Source organism: Coregonus clupeaformis, unplaced genomic scaffold (genome assembly GCF_020615455.1).
Source record: "Coregonus clupeaformis isolate EN_2021a unplaced genomic scaffold, ASM2061545v1 scaf0709, whole genome shotgun sequence".
Classification (NCBI taxonomy): Eukaryota; Metazoa; Chordata; class Actinopteri; order Salmoniformes; family Salmonidae; genus Coregonus; species Coregonus clupeaformis.
The window spans coordinates 123,141-141,469 of record NW_025534164.1 but is presented as its reverse complement, the minus strand read 5'-3'; the positions used below and the strand labels follow the sequence as shown (position 1 = coordinate 141,469).

Below are 18,329 nucleotides of genomic sequence, written 5' to 3'. Positions count from 1 at the left end.
GCCGGCCGCGACCGGGAGACCCATGGGCGGCGCACAATTGGTCCAGCGTCGTCCAAGGTAGGGGAGGGTTTGGCCGGCAGGGATGTGGGTTCGTTTCCCACGGGGGCCAGTATAAAAAAAAAAAATATATATATATATATATACATGTATGCATTCACTAACTGTAAGTCGCTCTGGATAAGAGCGTCTGCTAAATGACTAAAATGTACTTTAGTCATTTTCTATTAAGGTATCTTTACCTTTACTCAAGTATGCCAATTGAGTACTTTTTCAACGGCTGAGTCATGCCGTGTTCAAAACAACTGGGAACTCTGAAATCTCCGACTTCCGACTTCAATGCGTTCAAAACAAATGGGAACTCGGAAAAAAAAACGAGCTCCAACTAGGAAAGATCGATTTGAACGGTCTGTCATCCAACTCGTAATTCCAACTCGGGAACTCGGGCCTCTTTCTAGGGCTCCGACTTTCCGACCTGAAGATCACTGACGTAATGATTTGACCTCGTATTTTTCCGAGTTCCCAGTTGTTTTGAAAGCGGCATGAGCGCTGTGCAGGATAGAAAATACCACATAAATCATCTGCTGATGAGACCAGGAAGTAAAAATGTTCCAGCAACCGCGTTGTCTGCAGGGAGAAGCTAGCCGCTAACTGATCTGCTGCCACCTCACAAGCCTACAACTAGCCTAGCATGGTAGACTTGGAAAAACATATAGCTATACATCTTACGTAGCTAGAATGTTTCAAACGCAGTTTTACATTGTTTAGCAAAATAACTGATGGTGAAATGAACGGCTGAGATATGATTCGTTGCATTTAGTGGAAGCATGGAAATGAAAGGTTCGTAGTCAAAACATCATATTTTCCAATTTCCCCTAGCTAGCTAACGTTAGCTAGTCTTTTCCATCAGAATAAGCATTTCGTTGGACGCCGATGTATTTCTAAAACAATATTATCGAACAAGCCTTGTAATGATTGGTAACTGAACTACATGTGTGTTTGTATTTTAGCATCTGTATCCAACTAGTGTCCGATGTTAGTTGGTAACAGCAGTGTTTTTCAAGAAGATTATGCTGAAGCGCCTTTGTTTCGAAGCTTGATCTTGACCAATTAACTAGCAACAGTGATTTTAAGCTACCGTTAGCTAGCCAGGCCTGCTCAAACAGAACAACCGTGTAAACCAACGTTAACTAGATAGCTAACTATACTTTCCAGTTAGTCATTAGTTCTGCCACCATGTTATTGTTAACGTTAGTCAACCAGTTATTTAGTTGGAGTTTTGATAGCTATCTCGCCGAGGAATCAACTATTTAGAGGTTAGCTAGCGTGAAGCTATGGTACAGTACCTAGTCATGATATAGCTTCGCCAGTTTACCAAACATTTAGCAAGCTAGATAGTTAACAGCCCGTATCAACACTTAATAGTGCCTGGTTCTAACTAGTAATGGAGGGCAGTCTAGCTAGCTAACAGCCCGTATCAACCTGGTTCAAACTAGTAATGGAGGGCAGTCTAGCTAGCTATTTTGAATCTTGCTGGTTTAACGTTAGCTTCAAAACAGCTAACGTTAGCTAGCCAACACAAACAACCTCAGCACCGAGTCTGGGCCAAATAAAGGTAACATCTTCTGGCCGCATATTATCAAATTAATCGTAGGCGGACAGCAAATACTTTTGTCCTAAAACACAAGGATAAACTAGCCGGCTATATTGCTAGCTGACATATCATAATGATAAGAGACCGGTCCTTAGCTGGCTAGCTATGCTCAACTAGCTTACCCGGGATGATTGGCTAACTAGTTTTGTTTGGAAGATGTGGCAATTATAAAGCAAAATGGTTCTCACTTTTCACCAACTGACATTCATAAAGCTCTTAGCTATAATTATGATGTATGTGGGTTTCCAGGTAAACATTAATTGAGAGCTAACATCCAGTAGCTAGCTTGCTCCAAAACATCAGACTACAGCTGTCATTTGACAAGAAGTCATACATGCTTCTAAGATATATGATAACATACATGGAATATAATTATCTTATTCTGACATGATTTCTGTTGGCTATTATCAGGGTGTTGGTTGGTCTGCAGGCATGTCAGGCAACTGCTACTTTTTGAAAGTCACTTCTGTTCAGGCCCAGATGACAAAGGGGTTTACATCCATCTGAATTTTGATTGGTTCCAACAAGTGTCTGAATGTTGGTTGTTCTTTCCTCAGAGTGGGATCTCCAGACAGCACCATGAAGCAGTCAGTGATAACCTAGGTCCTAGGGAACTCTGATCTCTAACCATTAATTTGATCACCCGTCCTGAGAGGTGGGTACATGGGATTCCCATCAATAGCATGAAATATAAGCATTCCTTTCAACGTCTGCTGGTGAGTACAGTACAAGTTCCACAGGTCTGATTTCTTACCAATTTAATGTCATGATAGTAATGTAGTGGATATGTTACAATGCATATCAAGTTATTCATAGTCGGGTGGATTTGGATTATGTCCTCGCCAGTCTAAATTAGAAGGGTTAGGGATGATGGGTGTCTTTGGATTCTGTCCTGACCAGTCTAAATTAGAAGGGTTAGGGATGATGGGTGTGTTTGGATTCTGTCCTGACCAGTCTAAATTAGAAGGGTTAGGGATGATGGGTGTGTTTGGATTCTGTCCTGACCAGTCTAAATTAGAAGGGTTAGGGATGATGGGTGTGTTTGGATTCTGTCCTGACCAGTCTAAATTAGAAGGGTTAGGGATGATGGGTGTGTTTGGATTCTGTCCTGACCAGTCTAAATTAGAAGGGTTAGGGATGATGGGTGTGTTTGGATTCTGTCCTGACCAGTCTAAATTAGAAGGGTAATTCATTAGAATAGTATGTCCGGGCAAATAAGTGGCAAGCAGAAGTTGAACAGGGTTAGGGTTGGGGTTGAACAGGGTTGGGGTTGGACAGGGTTGGGGTTGGACAGGGTTGAACAGGGTCAGTGTTGAACAGGGTTGGACAGGGCAGCTCAGTGAATGCATCAGTGTTGTCTTCCAGACCTGTCTAGGCTGGTAGCCTGTTGAGACAATGAACTGGTAGCAGGCCTGTCGAGACAATGAACTGGCGGCAGGCCTGTCGAGACAATGAACTGGCGGTAGGCCTGTCGAGACAATGAACTGGCGGCAGGCCTGTCGAGACAATGAACTGGCGGCAGGCCTGTCGAGACAATGAACTGGCGGCAGGCCTGTCGAGACAATGAACTGGCGGCAGGCCTGTCGAGACAATGAACTGGCGGCAGGCCTGTCGAGACAATGAACTGGCGGCAGGCCTGTCGAGACAATGAACTGGCGGCAGGCCTGTCGAGACATGAAACAACTAGATAATGATGAGACAGGTCATGAAACACAACTAGACGATGAGACTGTTGAGACAGGTCATGAAACACAACTAGATGATGATGAGACTGTTGAGACAGGTCATGAAACACAACTAGATGATGAGGAGACTGTTGAGACAGGTCATGAAACACAACTAGATGATGATGAGACTGTTGAGACAGGTCATGAAACACAACTAGATGATGAGGAGACTGTTGAGACAGGTCATGAAACACAACTAGACGATGAGACTGTTGAGACAGGTCATGAAACACAACTAGATGATGAGGAGACTGTTGAGACAGGTCATGAAACACAACTAGACGATGATGAGACTGTTGAGACAGGTCATGAAACACAACTAGATGATGAGACTGTTGAGACAGGTCATGAAACACAACTAGATGATGAGACTGTTGAGACAGGTCATGAAACACAACTAGATGATGAGACTGTTGAGACAGGTCATGAAACACAACTAGATGAGGAGACTGTTGAGACAGGTCATGAAACACAACTAGATGATGAGGAGACTGTTGAGACAGGTCATGAAACACAACTAAATGATGAGGAGACTGTTGAGACAGGTCATGAAACACAACTAGATGAGGAGACTGTTGAGACAGGTCATGAAACACAACTAAATGATGAGGAGACTGTTGAGACAGGTCATGAAACACAACTAAATGATGAGGAGACTGTTGAGACAGGTCATGAAACACAACTAGATGATGAGGAGACTGTTGAGACAGGTCATGAAACACAACTAGATGAGGAGACTGTTGAGACAGGTCATGAAACACAACTAGATGATGAGACTGTTGAGACAGGTCATGAAACACAACTAGATGAGGAGACTGTTGAGACTAGAGACACGTCTCAGACTAGAGTCTCAGTAATAATAATAATAATTGTATTTCTATTGAAGTGTTCGCTCGTTCACTACATGACACATCTAAAAGCATTTGATTGGTGGAGGCATTGGCTAGAGTGAGTTTCCACCATATTTCTGATCCATTTGATTGGTGGAGGCATTGGCTAGAGTGAGTTTCCACCATATTTCTGATCCCATTCATTTCAGATCAGTGAAGGGAAGTGAACAAGTGCACACTTTGTGGGGAAGGAGATATAATTGGGATATAGCTTAGTGCAATAAGTCAGTAATAGTGATCCAGTAACATGTTATCTGGACTAGGGCTGTTACGGTGACCGTATTACCTCCACTTGACCGTTAACTTCTCCAGAACTGCCCGCTGATGGTCATTATTAGCCTACCAAACGGACTCAGCACTCTATTGGAACTGCCTGCTGATGGTCATTATTAGCCTACCAAACGGACTCAGCACTCTATTGGAACTGCCCGCTGATGGTCATTATTAGCCTACCAAACGGACTCAGCGCTCTATTGGAACTGCCCGCTGATGGTCATTATTAGCCTACCAAACGGACTCAGCACTCTATTGGAACTGCCCGCTGATGGTCATTATTAGCCTACCAAACGGACTCAGCACTCTATTGGAACTGCCCGCTGATGGTCATTATTAGCCTACCAAACGGACTCAGCGCTCTATTGGAACTGCCCGCTGATGGTCATTATTAGCCTACCAAACGGACTCAGCACTCTATTGGATCTGCCCGCTGATGGTCATTATTAGCCTACCAAACGGACTCAGCACTCTATTGGAACTGCCCGCTGATGGTCATTATTAGCCTACCAAACGGACTCAGCGCTCTATTGGAACTGCCCGCTGATGGTCATTATTAGCCTGCCAAACGGACTCAGCACTCTATTGGAACTGCCCGCTGATGGTCATTATTAGCCTGCCAAACGGACTCAGCACTCTATTGGAACTGCCCGCTGATGGTCATTATTAGCCTACCAAACGGACTCAGCACTCTATTGGAACTGCCCGCTGATGGTCATTATTAGCCTACCAAACGGACTCAGCACTCTATTGGAACTGCCCGCTGATGGTCATTATTAGCCTACCAAAAGGACTCAGCACTCTATTGGAACTGCCCGCTGATGGTCATTATTAGCCTACCAAACGGACTCAGCACTCTATTGGATCTGCCCGCTGATGGTCATTATTAGCCTACCAAACGGACTCAGCACTCTATTGGAACTGCCCGCTGATGGTCATTATTAGCCTACCAAACGGACTCAGCACTCTATTGGAACTGCCCGCTGATGGTCATTATTAGCCTACCAAAAGGACTCAGCACTCTATTGGAACTGCCCGCTGATGGTCATTATTAGCCTGCCAAACGGACTCAGCACTCTATTGGAACTGCCCGCTGATGGTCATTATTAGCCTACCAAACGGACTCAGCGCTCTATTGGAACTGCCCGCTGATGGTCATTATTAGCCTACCAAACGGACTCAGCACTCTATTGGAACTGCCCGCTGATGGTCATTATTAGCCTACCAAACGGACTCAGCACTCTATTGGAACTGCCCGCTGATGGTCATTATTAGCCTACCAAACGGACTCAGCACTCTATTGGAACTGCCCGCTGATGGTCATTATTAGCCTACCAAACGGACTCAGCACTCTATTGGAACTGCCCGCTGATGGTCATTATTAGCCTGCCAAACGGACTCAGCACTCTATTGGAACTGCCCGCTGATGGTCATTATTAGCCTGCCAAACGGACTCAGCACTCTATTGGAACTGCCTGCTGATGGTCATTATTAGCCTACCAAACGGACTCAGCGCTCTATTGGAACTGCCCGCTGATGGTCATTATTAGCCTACCAAACGGACTCAGCGCTCTATTGGAACTGCCCGCTGATGGTCATTATTAGCCTACCAAACGGACTCAGCGCTCTATTGGAACTGCCCGCTGATGGTCATTATTAGCCTACCAAACGGACTCAGCACTCTATTGGAACTGCCCGCTGATGGTCATTATTAGCCTACCAAACGGACTCAGCGCTCTATTGGAACTGCCCGCTGATGGTCATTATTAGCCTACCAAACGGACTCAGCACTCTATTGGAACTGCCCGCTGATGGTCATTATTAGCCTACCAAACGGACTCAGCACTCTATTGGAACTGTCCGCTGATGGTCATTATTAGCCTGCCAAACGGACTCAGCGCTCTATTGTCCTTCTATTCTCTCTGACATCAATGCAAATGCAGAGACACAGGAGAGGTTCTTTGGTTTATAGTAAATATATGTGGTCTTTGATGATGAGATACTACAGAACAACAAGAGGTTGATGCTGGATAGTAAACAATGCCCCAAAATCCTTTGTGCAAAACACTTACAGAAGTCATCAGTAAAAGTATTCACACCCCTTGACATTTTCCACATTTTGTTGTTACAAGGTGGGATTAAAATGGATTTAATTGTAATTTTTTTGTCAATGATCTACACAAAATACTTTAAAGTAACTGGCTTCCAGTTGAGGCTCGCATCTACTACAAGACCATGGTGCTTGCCTACGGAGCTGTGAGGGGAACGGCACCTCCTTACCTTCAGGCTCTGATCAGACCCTACACCCAAACGAGGGCACTACGTTCATCCACCTCTGGCCTGCTAGCTCCCCTACCTCTACGGAAGCACAGTTCCCGCTCAGCTCAGCAGCTATTTGCTGCTCTGGCACCCCAATGGTGGAACAAGCTCCCTCACGACGCCAGGACAGCGGAGTCACTGACCACCTTCCGGAGACATTTGAAACCCCACCTCTTTAAGGAATACCTGGGATAGGATGAAGTAATCCTTCTACCCGCCCCCAAAAAATAAAAAATAATAATGTTTTATTGTAAAGTGGTTAACCCACTGGCTATAGGGTGAATGCACCAATTTGTAAGTCGCTCTGGATAAGAGCGTCTGCTAAATGACGTAAATGTATATCATCCTGACTAACCTACCCTCTAAATACACCTCCGCTGTCTTCAACCAGGATCTCATCGATCACTGCCTTATTGCCTGCATCCGTAATTGGTCCGCGGTCAAACGACCACCCCTCAACACTGTCAAATGCTCCATAAAACATTTTAGCGAGCAGGCCTTTCTAATTGACCTGGCCCAGGTATCCTGGATGGATATAGATCTCATTCCGTCAGTAGAGGATGCCTGGTTGTTCTTTAAAAGTGCTTTCCTCTCAATCTTAAATAAGCATGCCCCATTCAAAAAATTCAGAACTAAGAACAGATATAGCCCCTGGTTCACCCCAGACTTGACTGCCCATAACCAGCACAAAAACATCCTGTGCCATACTGCATTAGCATCGAACAGCCCCCGCGATATGCAACCTTTCAGGGAAGTTAGGAACCAATATACACAATCAGTTAGGAAAGCAAAGGCTAGCTTTTTCAAACAGGAATTTGCATCCTGTAGCACTAACTCCAAAAAGTTTTGGGACACTGTAAAGTCCATGGAGAATAAGAGCACCTTCTCCCAGCTGCCCACTGCACTGAGGCTAGGAAACACTATCACCACCGATAAATGTACAATAATCGAGAATTTGAAGAAGCATTTTGCTACGGCTGGCAATGCTTTCCACCTGGCTACCCCGGCCACCAGCTCTGCACCCTCCGCTGCAACTTGCCTTCCTTCACACAAATTCAGACAGCTGATGTTCTGAAAGAGCTGCAAAATCTGGACCCCTACAAATCATCTGGGCTAGACAATCTGGACCCTGTCTTTCTAAAATTAGCCGCCGAAATTGTAGCAACCCCTATTACTAGCCTGTTCAACCTATCTTTCGTATCATCTGAGATCCCCAGAGATTGGAAAGCTGCCGCGGTCATCCCCCTCTTCAAAGGGGGTGACACTCTAGATCCAAACTGTTACAGACCTATATCCATCCTGCCCTGCCTTTCGAAAGTATTTGAAAGCCAAGTTAACAAACAGATCACCGACCATTTCGAATCCCACCGTACCTTCTCCGCTATGCAATCCGGTTTCCGAGCTGGTCATGGGTGCACCTCAGCCACGCTCAAGGTCCTAAACGATATTATAACCGCGATCGATAATAGACAGTACTGTGCAGCCGTCTTCATCGACCTGGCCAAGGCTTTTGACTCTGTCAACCACTGCATTCTTATTGGCAGACTAAATAGCCATGGTTTCTCAAATGACTGCCTCGCCTGGTTCACCAACTACTTCTCAGATAGAGTTCAATGTGTCAAATCGGAGGCCCTGTTGTCTGGACCTATGGCAGTCTCTATGGGTGTGCCACAGGGCTCAATTCTCGGGCCGACTCTATTCTCTGTGTATATCAATGATGTCGCTCTTGCTGCTGGTGACTCTCAGATCCACCTCTACGCAGACGACACCATTTTGTATACATCTGGCCCTTCATTGGACACTGTGTTAACAAACCTCCAAACGAGCTTCAATGCCATACAACACTCCTTCCGTAGCCTCCAACTGCTCTTAAACACTAGTAAAACTAAATGCATGCTCTTCAATCGAACGCTGCTGGCACCCGCCCACCCGACTAGAATCACTACTCTTGACGGGTCTGACCTAGAGTATGTGGACAACTACAAATACCTAGGTCTGTAATTTTCATCATCGGTACACGTCAACTATGACAGACAAAATGAGAAAAAAAAATCCAGAAAATCACATTGTAGGATTTTTTATGAATTTATTTGCAAATTATGGTGGAAAATAAGTATTTGGTCAATAACAAAAGTTTCTCAATACTTTGTTATACAGTGAGGGAAGAAAGTATTTGATCCCCTGCTGATTTTGTACGTTTGCCCACTGACAAAGACATGATCAGTCTATAATTTTAATGGTAGGTTTATTTGAACAGCGAGAGACAGAATAACATCAAAAAAATCCAGAAAAACGCATGTCAAAAATGTTATAAATTGATTTGCATTTTAATGAGGGAAATAAGGATTTGACCCCTCTGCGAAACATGACTTAGTACTTGGTGGCAAAACCCTTGTTGGCAATCACAGAGGTCAGACGTTTCTTGTAGTTGGCCACCAGGTTTACACACATCTCAGGAGGGATTTTGTCCCACTCCTCTTTGCAGATCTTCTCCAAGTCATTAATGTTTCGAGGCTGACATTTGGCAACTCAAACCTTCAGCTCCCTCCACAGATTTTCTATGGGATTAAGGTCTGGAGACTGGCTAGGCCACTCCAGGACCTTAATGTGCTTCTTCTTGAGCCACTCCTTTGTTGCCTTGGCCGTGTGTTTGGGGTCATTGTCATGCTGGAATACCCATCCACGACCCATTTTCAATGCCCTGGCTGAGGGAAGGAGGTTCTCACCCAAGATTTGACGGTACATGGCCCCGTCCATCGTCCCTTTGATGCGGTGAAGTTGTCCTGTCCCCTTAGCAGAAAAAAACCCCCAAAGCATAATGTTTCCACCTCCATGTTTGACGGTGGGGATGGTGTTCTTGGGGTCATAGGCAGCATTCCTCCTCCTCCAAACACGGCGAGTTGAGTTGATGCCAAAGAGCTCGATTTTGGTCTCATCTGACCACAACACTTTCACCCAGTTCTCCTCTGAATCATTCAGATGTTCATTGGCAAACTTCAGATGGGCCTGTATATGTGCTTTCTTGAGCAGGGGGGACCTTGCGTGCGCTGCAGGATTTCAGTCCTTCACGGCGTAGTGTGTTACCAATTGTTTTCTTGGTGACTATGGTCCCAGCTGCCTTGAGATCATTGACAAGATCCTCCCGTGTAGTTCTGGGCTGATTCCTCACCGTTCTCATGATCATTGCAACTCCACGAGGTGAGATCTTGCATGGAGCCCCAGGCCGAGACAGATTGACAGTTCTTTTGTGTTTCTTCCATTTGCGAATAATCACACCAACTGTTGTCACCTTCTCACCAAGCTGCTTGGCGATGGTCTTGTAGCCCATTCCAGCCTTGTGTAGGTCTACAATCTTGTCCCTGACATCGTTGGAGAGCTCTTTGGCCTTGGCCATGGTGGAGAGTTTGGAATCTGATTGATTGATTGCTTCTGTGGACAGGTGTCTTTTATACAGATAACAAGCTGAGATTAGGAGCACTCCCTTTAAGAGTGTGCTCCTAATCTCAGCTCGTTACTTGTATAAAAGACACCTGGGAGCCAGAAATCTTTCTGATTGAGAGGGGGTCAAATACTTATTTCCCTCATTAAAATGCAAATCAATTTATAACATTTTTGACATGCGTTTTTCTGGATTTTTTTGTTGTTATTCTGTCTCTCACTGTTCAAATAAACATACCATTAAAATTATAGACTGATCATTTATTTGTCAGTGGGCAAACGTACAAAATCAGCAGGGGATCAAATACTTTTTTCCCTCACTGTATACCCTTTGTTGGCAATGACACAGGTCAAACATTTTCTGTAAGTCTTCACAAGGTTTTCACACACTGTTGCTGGTATTTTGGCCCATTCCTCCAAGCAGATCTCCTCTAGAGCAGTGATGTTTTGGGGCTGTTGCTGGGCAACACGGACTTTCAACTCCCTCCAAAGATTTTCTATGGGGTTGAGATCTGGAGACTGGCTAGGCCACTCCAGGACCTTGAAATGCTTCTTACGAAGCCACTCCTTCGTTGCCCGGGCGGTGTGTTTGGGATCATTGTCATGCTGATAGACCCAGCCACGTTTCATCTTCAATGCCCTTGCTGATGGAAGGAGGTTTTCACTCAAAATCTCACGATACATGGCCCCATTCTTTCCTTTACACGGATCAGTCGTCCTGGTCCCTTTGCAGAAAAACAGCCCAAAAGCATGATGTTTCCACCCCCATGCTTCACAGTAGGTATGGTGTTCTTTGGATGCAACTCAGCATTCTTTGTTCTCCAAACACGACGAGTTGAGTTTTTACCAAAAAGTTCTATTTTGGTTTCATCTGACCATATGACATTCTCCCAATCCTCTTCTGGATCATCCAAATGCACTCTAGCAAACTTCAGACGGGCCTGGACATGGCTTAAGCAGGGGGACACGTCTGGCACTGCAGGATTTGAGTCCCTGGCGGCGTAGTGTGTTACTGATGGTAGGCTTTGTTACTTTGGTCCCAGCTCTCTGCAGGTCATTCACTAGGTCCCCCTGTGTGGTTCTGGGATTTTCACTCACCATTCTTGTGATCATTTTGACCCCACAGGGTGAGATCTTGCGTGGAGCCCCAGATCGAGGGAGATTATCAGTGGTCTTGTATGTCTTCCATTTCCTAATAATTGCTCCCACAGTTGATTTCTTCAAACCAAGCTGCTTACCTATTGCAGATTCAGTCTTCCCAGCCTGGTGCAAGTCTACAATTTTGTTTCTGGTGTCCTTTGACAGCTCTTTGGTCTTGGCCATAGTGGAGTTTGGAGTGTGACTGTTTGAGGTTGTGGACAGGTGTCTTTTATACTGATAACAAGTTCAAACAGGTGCCATTAATACAGGTAACGAGTGGAGGACAGAGGAGCCTCTTAAAGAAGAAGTTACAGGTCTGTGAGAGCCAGAAATCTTGCTTGTTTGTAGGTGACCAAATACTTCTTTTCCACCATAATTTGCAAATAAATTCATAAAAAATCCTACAATGTGATTTTCTGGATTTGTTTTCCTCAATTTGTCTGTCATAATTGACATGTACCTATGATGAAAATCATCTTTTTAAGTGGGAGAACTTGCACAGTTGGTGGCTGACTAAATACTTTTTTCCCCCACTGTATCATTCCAGTGTTAATACTAAATTGTAATTACTTTGCACTATGGCCTATTTATTGCCTTACCTCCATAACTTGCTACATTTGCACCCACTGTATATATATTTTCTGTTGTATTTTTGACTTTATGTTTTGTTTACCCCATATGTAACTCTGTTTTTTTTTATCACACTGCTTTGCTTTATCTTGGCCAGGTCGCAGTTGTAAATGGGAACTTGTTCTCAACTGGCTTACCTGGTTAAATAAAGGTTAAATAAAAATAAAAGTGACTCGCTCAATACGGAAGTGGTCAGATGACGTGGATGCTAAGCTACAAGATTTTTTTGCTAGCACAGACTGGAATATGTTCCAGGATTCTTCCGATGGCATTGAGGAGTACACCACATCAGTCACTGGCTTCATCAATAAGTGCATCGATGACGTCGTCCCCACAGTGACCGTACGTACATACCCCAACTAGAAGCCATGGATTACAGGCAACATCCGCACTGAGCTAAAGGGTAGAGCTGCCGCTTTCAAGGAGCGGGACACTAACCCGGACGCTTATAAGAAATCCCGCAATGCCCTCAGACGAACCATCAAACAATCAAAGCGTCAATACAGGACTAAGATTGAATCCTACTATACAGGCTCTAATGCTCGCTGGAGGTGGCAGGGCTTGCAAACTATTACGGACTACAAAGGGAAGCACAGCAGCGAGCTGCCCAGTGACACGAGCCTACCAGACAAGCTAACTGACTTCTAGGCGCGCTTCGAGGCAAGCAACACTGAAGCATGCATGAGACCACCAGCTGTTCCGGACCACTGTGTGATCACGCTCTCCATAGCCGATGTGAATAAGACCTTTAAACAGGTCAACATTCACAAGGCCGCAGGGCCTGACGGATTACCAGGACGTGTACTCAGAGCATGCGCTGACCAACTGGCAAGTGTCTTCACTGACATTTTCAACCTCTCCCTGACCGAGTCTGTAATACCAACATGTTTCAAGCAGACCACTATATTCCCTGTGCCCAAGAACGCCAAGGTAACCTGCCTAAATTACTACCAACCCGTAGCATTCACATCTGTAGCCATGAAGTGCTTTGAAAGGCTGGTCATGGCTTACATAAACACCATCATCACAGAAACCCTAGACCCACTCCAATACTTATACCACTCCACACTCGCCTTTCCCTCATGGATAAAAGGAACACCTACGTGAGAATGCTGTTCATTGACTACAGCTCAGCGTGGGACAATCATTTGTTTTTCAAAAGGACAATGACCCAACACACCTCCAGGCTGTGGAAGGGCTATTTGACCAAGAAGGAGAGTGATGGAGTGCTGCATCAGATGACCTGGCCTCCACAATCACCTGACTTCAACCCAATTGAGATGGTTTTGGATGAGTTGGACCGCAGAGTGAAGGAAAAGCAGCCAACAAGTGCTCAGCATGTGTGGGAACTCCTTCAAGACCGTTGGAAAAGCATTCCAGGTGAAGCTGGTTGAGATAATGCCAAGAGTGTGCAAAGCTGTCATCAAGGCAAAGGGTGGCTACTTTGAAGAATCTCAAATATAACATATATTTTGATTTGTCCAACACTTTTGTTGGTTACTACATGATTCCATATGTGTTATTTCATAGTTTTGATTTCGTCACTATTTTACAGTGTAGAAAATACTTAAAATAAAGAAAAACCCTTGAATGAGTAGGTGTGTCCAAACTTTTGACTGTTACTGTATAAATATGTTTTAGGGGCCGTTCTATAAAAAAATTAATAATCCACACATATTATTAGGCTATATGTAAAGACCAGATTAAATTGATAATAATTTTATGGGTGAGAATATTATCAAGTGGTTGTCAAATAGTGAATGAGAGACTGATGAAGTGTGTACAGCCGAGAGAGCTCCATACCGTTTTCAAATCATCATTAGTCGTGTTATGTAGCCTTAAACTGTTTTAGAAATCTAAACATATAACCCAATGTTTATAGAACAACTAAAGTTGCATAAATAACTCTAAATTAAGCATATAGGAGGACCTGTTTCTTTGTTAACTGCTTAACACAGAATAGCCGCATGTGCGCACTCCCTCGGAAATCGGTTGGGGAAAAATATCCTTTCTATTTTTTTTAGCTATGTTCAATTTTATTGTTCATACTATACAAAAATATAAAATAATGCCATGGAATTCTAAGCAAATCTTGCCTGCTAAATGAACTAGTGTAGCCCACAGCGATATGGCATAGCCAGATCAGGACCTAACATAAGGACAACTCAGAGGATGCTATTCTGTTCTTCTGAAATAGACGACATTTTCTTCATATCATCTTTCATTAGACCTGTTTATAATAAATAATGGATTTATTGTGAATGTGCAGGCTACATTACATGGATTTATTAGGGTTAGGGTTGATGGTGTAGGCTACATTACATGGATTTATTAGGGTTAGGGTTGATGGTGTAGGCTACATTACATGGATTTATTAGGGTTAGGGTTAGGGTTGATGGTGTAGGCTACATTACATGGATTTATTAGGGTTAGGGTTAGGGTTGATGGTGTAGGCTACATTACATGGATTTATTAGGGTTAGAGTTAGGGTTGATGGTGTAGGCTACATTACATGGATTTATTAGGGTTAGGGTTAGGGTTGATGGTGTAGGCTACATTACATGGATTTATTAGGGTTAGAGTTAGGGTTGATGGTGTAGGCTACATTACATGGATTTATTAGGGTTAGGGTTAGGGTTGATGGTGTAGGCTACATTACATGGATTTATTAGGGTTAGGGTTGATGGTGTAGGCTACATTACATGGATTTATTAGGGTTAGGGTTGATGGTGTAGGCTACATTACATGGATTTATTAGGGTTAGAGTTAAGGTTAGGGTTCCAAAGGTCTGTATCAGTGGTCTGTAGGCTGTATCAGTGGTCTGTAGGCTGTATCAGTGGTCTGTAGGCTGTATCAGTGGTCTGTAGGCTGTGTGGATGTATCAGTGGTCTGTAGGCTGTGTGGATGAATCAGTGGTCTGTAGGCTGTGTGGATGAATCAGTGGTCTGTAGGCTGTGTGGATGAATCAGTGGTCTGTAGGCTGTGTGGATGTATCAGTGGTCTGTAGGCTGTGTGGATGAATCAGTGGTCTGTAGGCTGTGTGGATGAATCATTGGTCTGTAGGCTGTGTGGATGTATCAGTGGTCTGTAGGCTGTGTGGATGTATCAGTGGTCTGTAGGCTGTGTGGATGAATCAGTGGTCTGTAGGCTGTATCAGTGGTCTGTAGGCTGTGTGGATGTATCAGTGGTCTGTAGGCTGTGTGGATGAATCAGTGGTCTGTAGGCTGTATCAGTGGTCTGTAGGCTGTGTGGATGTATCAGTGGTCTGTAGGCTGTGTGGATGTATCAGTGGTCTGTAGGCTGTATCAGTGGTCTGTAGGCTGTGTGGATGTATCAGTGGTCTGTAGGCTGTGTGGATGAATCAGTGGTCTGTAGGCTGTGTGGATGTATCAGTGGTCTGTAGGCTGTATCAGTGGTCTGTAGGCTGTGTGGATGTATCAGTGGTCTGTAGGCTGTGTGGATGTATCAGTGGTCTGTAGGCTGTGTGGATGAATCAGTGGTCTGTAGGCTGTGTGGATGTATCAGTGGTCTGTAGGCTGTGTGGATGAATCAGTGGTCTGTAGGCTGTGTGGATGTATCAGTGGTCTGTAGGCTGTGTGGATGTATCAGTGGTCTGTAGGCTGTGTGGATGAATCAGTGGTCTGTAGGCTGTGTGGATGTATCAGTGGTCTGTAGGCTGTGTGGATAAATCAGTGGTCTGTAGGCTTGTATGTGTGGGAGCCGGAGATGCTAAATGTGTTTATGTTCATCAACGGTCAATTACGGTGAGACTGGCAGTTATTTGCTTGACAATCACCAGCTGACAAAATGTCATGACTGCCACAACCCTAATCTGGACTGTCTTGTACAAACAGTCAAAAATAGATCAATATTGAAATGTTTCCCTGTTGTTGGTGGCTAGGCTATCACTTGTTGCTAAATAGAACTGTCTAATCTCTCTCCTCCCCCTCTATAGCCCTCGTTCCTTAACCTCTAACCTGGTTTCAGTAGAATGTTGTGCTGGTGGCTCAGTCTGATGTGGTAATGCAGTGCTGATGGCTCAGTCTGATGTGGTAATGCAGTGCTGATGGCTCAGTCCCAGTCTGATGTGGTAATGGGGTGCTGATGGCTCAGTCTGATATGGTAATGCAGTGCTGATGGCTCAGTCTGATGTGGTAATGCAGTGCTGATGGCTCAGTCTGATGTGGTAATGGAGTGCTGATGGCTCAGTCTGATGTGGTAATGCAGTGCTGATGGCTCAGTCTGATGTGGTAATGGAGTGCTGATGGCTGTCTGATGTGGTAATGGAGTGCTGATGGCTCAGTCTGATGTGGCAATGCAGTGCTGATGGCTCAGTCTGATGTGGTAATGCAGTGCTGATGGCTCAGTCTGATGTGGTAATGCAGTGCTGATGGCTCAGTCTGATGTGGTAATGCAGTGCTGATGGCTCAGTCTGATGTGGTAATGGAGTGCTGATGGCTCAGTCCCAGTCTGATGTGGTAATGGAGTGCTGATGGCTCAGTCTGATGTGGTAATGCAGTGCTGATGGCTCAGTCTGATGTGGTAATGCAGTGCTGATGGCTCAGTCTGATGTGGTAATGGAGTGCTGATGGCTCAGTCTGATGTGGTAATGCAGTGCTGATGGCTCAGTCTGATGTGGTAATGCAGTGCTGATGGCTCAGTCTGATGTGGTAATGGAGTGCTGATGGCTCAGTCTGATGTGGTAATGCAGTGCTGATGCCTCAGTCTGATGTGGTAATGCAGTGCTGATGGCTCAGTCTGATGTGGTAATGGAGTGCTGATGGCTCAGTCTGATGTGGTAATGCAGTGCTGATGGCTCAGTCTGATGTGGTAATGCAGTGCTGATGGCTCAGTCTGATGTGGTAATGCAGTACTGATGGCTCAGTCTCAGTCTGATGTGGTAATGCAGTGCTGATGGCTCAGTCTGATGTGGTAATGCAGTTCTAATGGCTCAGTCCCAGTCTGATGTGGTAATGCAGTGCTGATGGCTCAGTCCCAGTCTGATGTGGTAATGCAGTGCTGATGGCTCAGTCTGATGTGGTAATGGAGTGCTGATGGCTCAGTCTGATGTGGTAATGGAGTGCTGATGGCTCAGTCTGATGTGGTAATGCAGTGCTGATGGCTCAGTCTGATGTGGTAATGGAGTGCTGATGGCTCAGTCTGATGTGGTAATGGAGTGCTGATGGCTCAGTCTGATGTGGTAATGCAGTGCTGATGGCTCAGTCTGATGTGGTAATGCAGTGCTGATGGCTCAGTCTGATGTGATAATGGAGTGCTGATGGCTCAGTCCCAGTCTGATGTGGTAATGGAGTGCTGATGGCTCAGTCTGATGTGGTAATGCAGTGCTGATGGCTCAGTCTGATGTGGTAATGCAGTGCTGATGGCTCAGTCTGATGTGGTAATGCAGTGCTGATGGCTCAGTCTGATGTGGTAATGGAGTGCTGATGGCTCAGTCCCAGTCTGATGTGGTAATGGGGTGCTGATGGCTCAGTCTGATGTGGTAATGCAGTGCTGATGGCTCAGTCTGATGTGGTAATGCAGTGCTGATGGCTCAGTCTGATGTGGTAATTGAGTGCTGATGGCTCAGTCCCAGTCTGATGTGGTAATGGAGTGCTGATGGCTCAGTCTGATGTGGTAATGGAGTGCTGATGGCTCAGTCTGATGTTGTTGTGTATTAGTCTTAACTGCTCCTCTGCTCCCCTGTAGGAAAGGTTAAGTGGTGAAGCTGCTGCTGAGGGAGAAGCCATGTCACGGGTCCCTTCCCCTCCTCCACCAGGGGACATGTCTACAGGGCCTGTGGCGGAGAGCTGGTGTTACACACAGGTAGGGGGGCCTGGCTGCCTGCCCGATGTATGTCTGCCTGCCTTCCCAATGTCTGTCTGCCTGCCTGCCCAATGTCTGCCTGCCTGCCCAATGTCTGTCTGTCTGTCTGCCTGCCCGATGTCTGTCTGCCTGCCTGCCCGATGTCTGTCTGCCTGCCTGCCCAATGTCTGTCTGTCTGCCTGCCTGCCCGATGTCTGTCTGCCTGCCTGCCCGATGTCTGTCTGCCTGCCTGCCCAATGTCTGTCTGCCTGCCTGCCCAATGTCTGTCTGCCTGCCTGCCCAATGTCTGTCTGCCTGCCTGCCCAATGTCTGTCTGTCTGTCTGCCTGCCCGATGTCTGTCTGCCTGCCTGCCTGCCTGCCCAATGTCTGTCTGCCTGCCTGCCCAATGTCTGTCTGTCTGTCTGCCTGCCCGATGTCTGTCTGCCTGCCTGCCCAAT

At 45.5% G+C, this 18,329-nt stretch overlaps 1 protein-coding gene across 1 annotated transcript in view; it reads left to right on the top strand.

Annotated features, from left to right (window-relative positions):
* Positions 1 to 468: 468 nt before the first annotated feature.
* LOC121560686 (speckle-type POZ protein-like A) overlaps positions 469 to 18,329 on the top strand; it is a gene marked incomplete at its 3' end in the record, with an annotated part of 37,631 nt that continues 19,770 nt past the window's right edge. Inside the window, exons 1-3 of the mRNA XM_045216431.1 lie at positions 469 to 837; positions 2,209 to 2,367; positions 17,775 to 17,891. Coding sequence (XP_045072366.1) covers positions 2,335 to 2,367; positions 17,775 to 17,891 — 150 coding nt within the window. The remainder of the gene's footprint in view (positions 838 to 2,208; positions 2,368 to 17,774; positions 17,892 to 18,329) is intronic.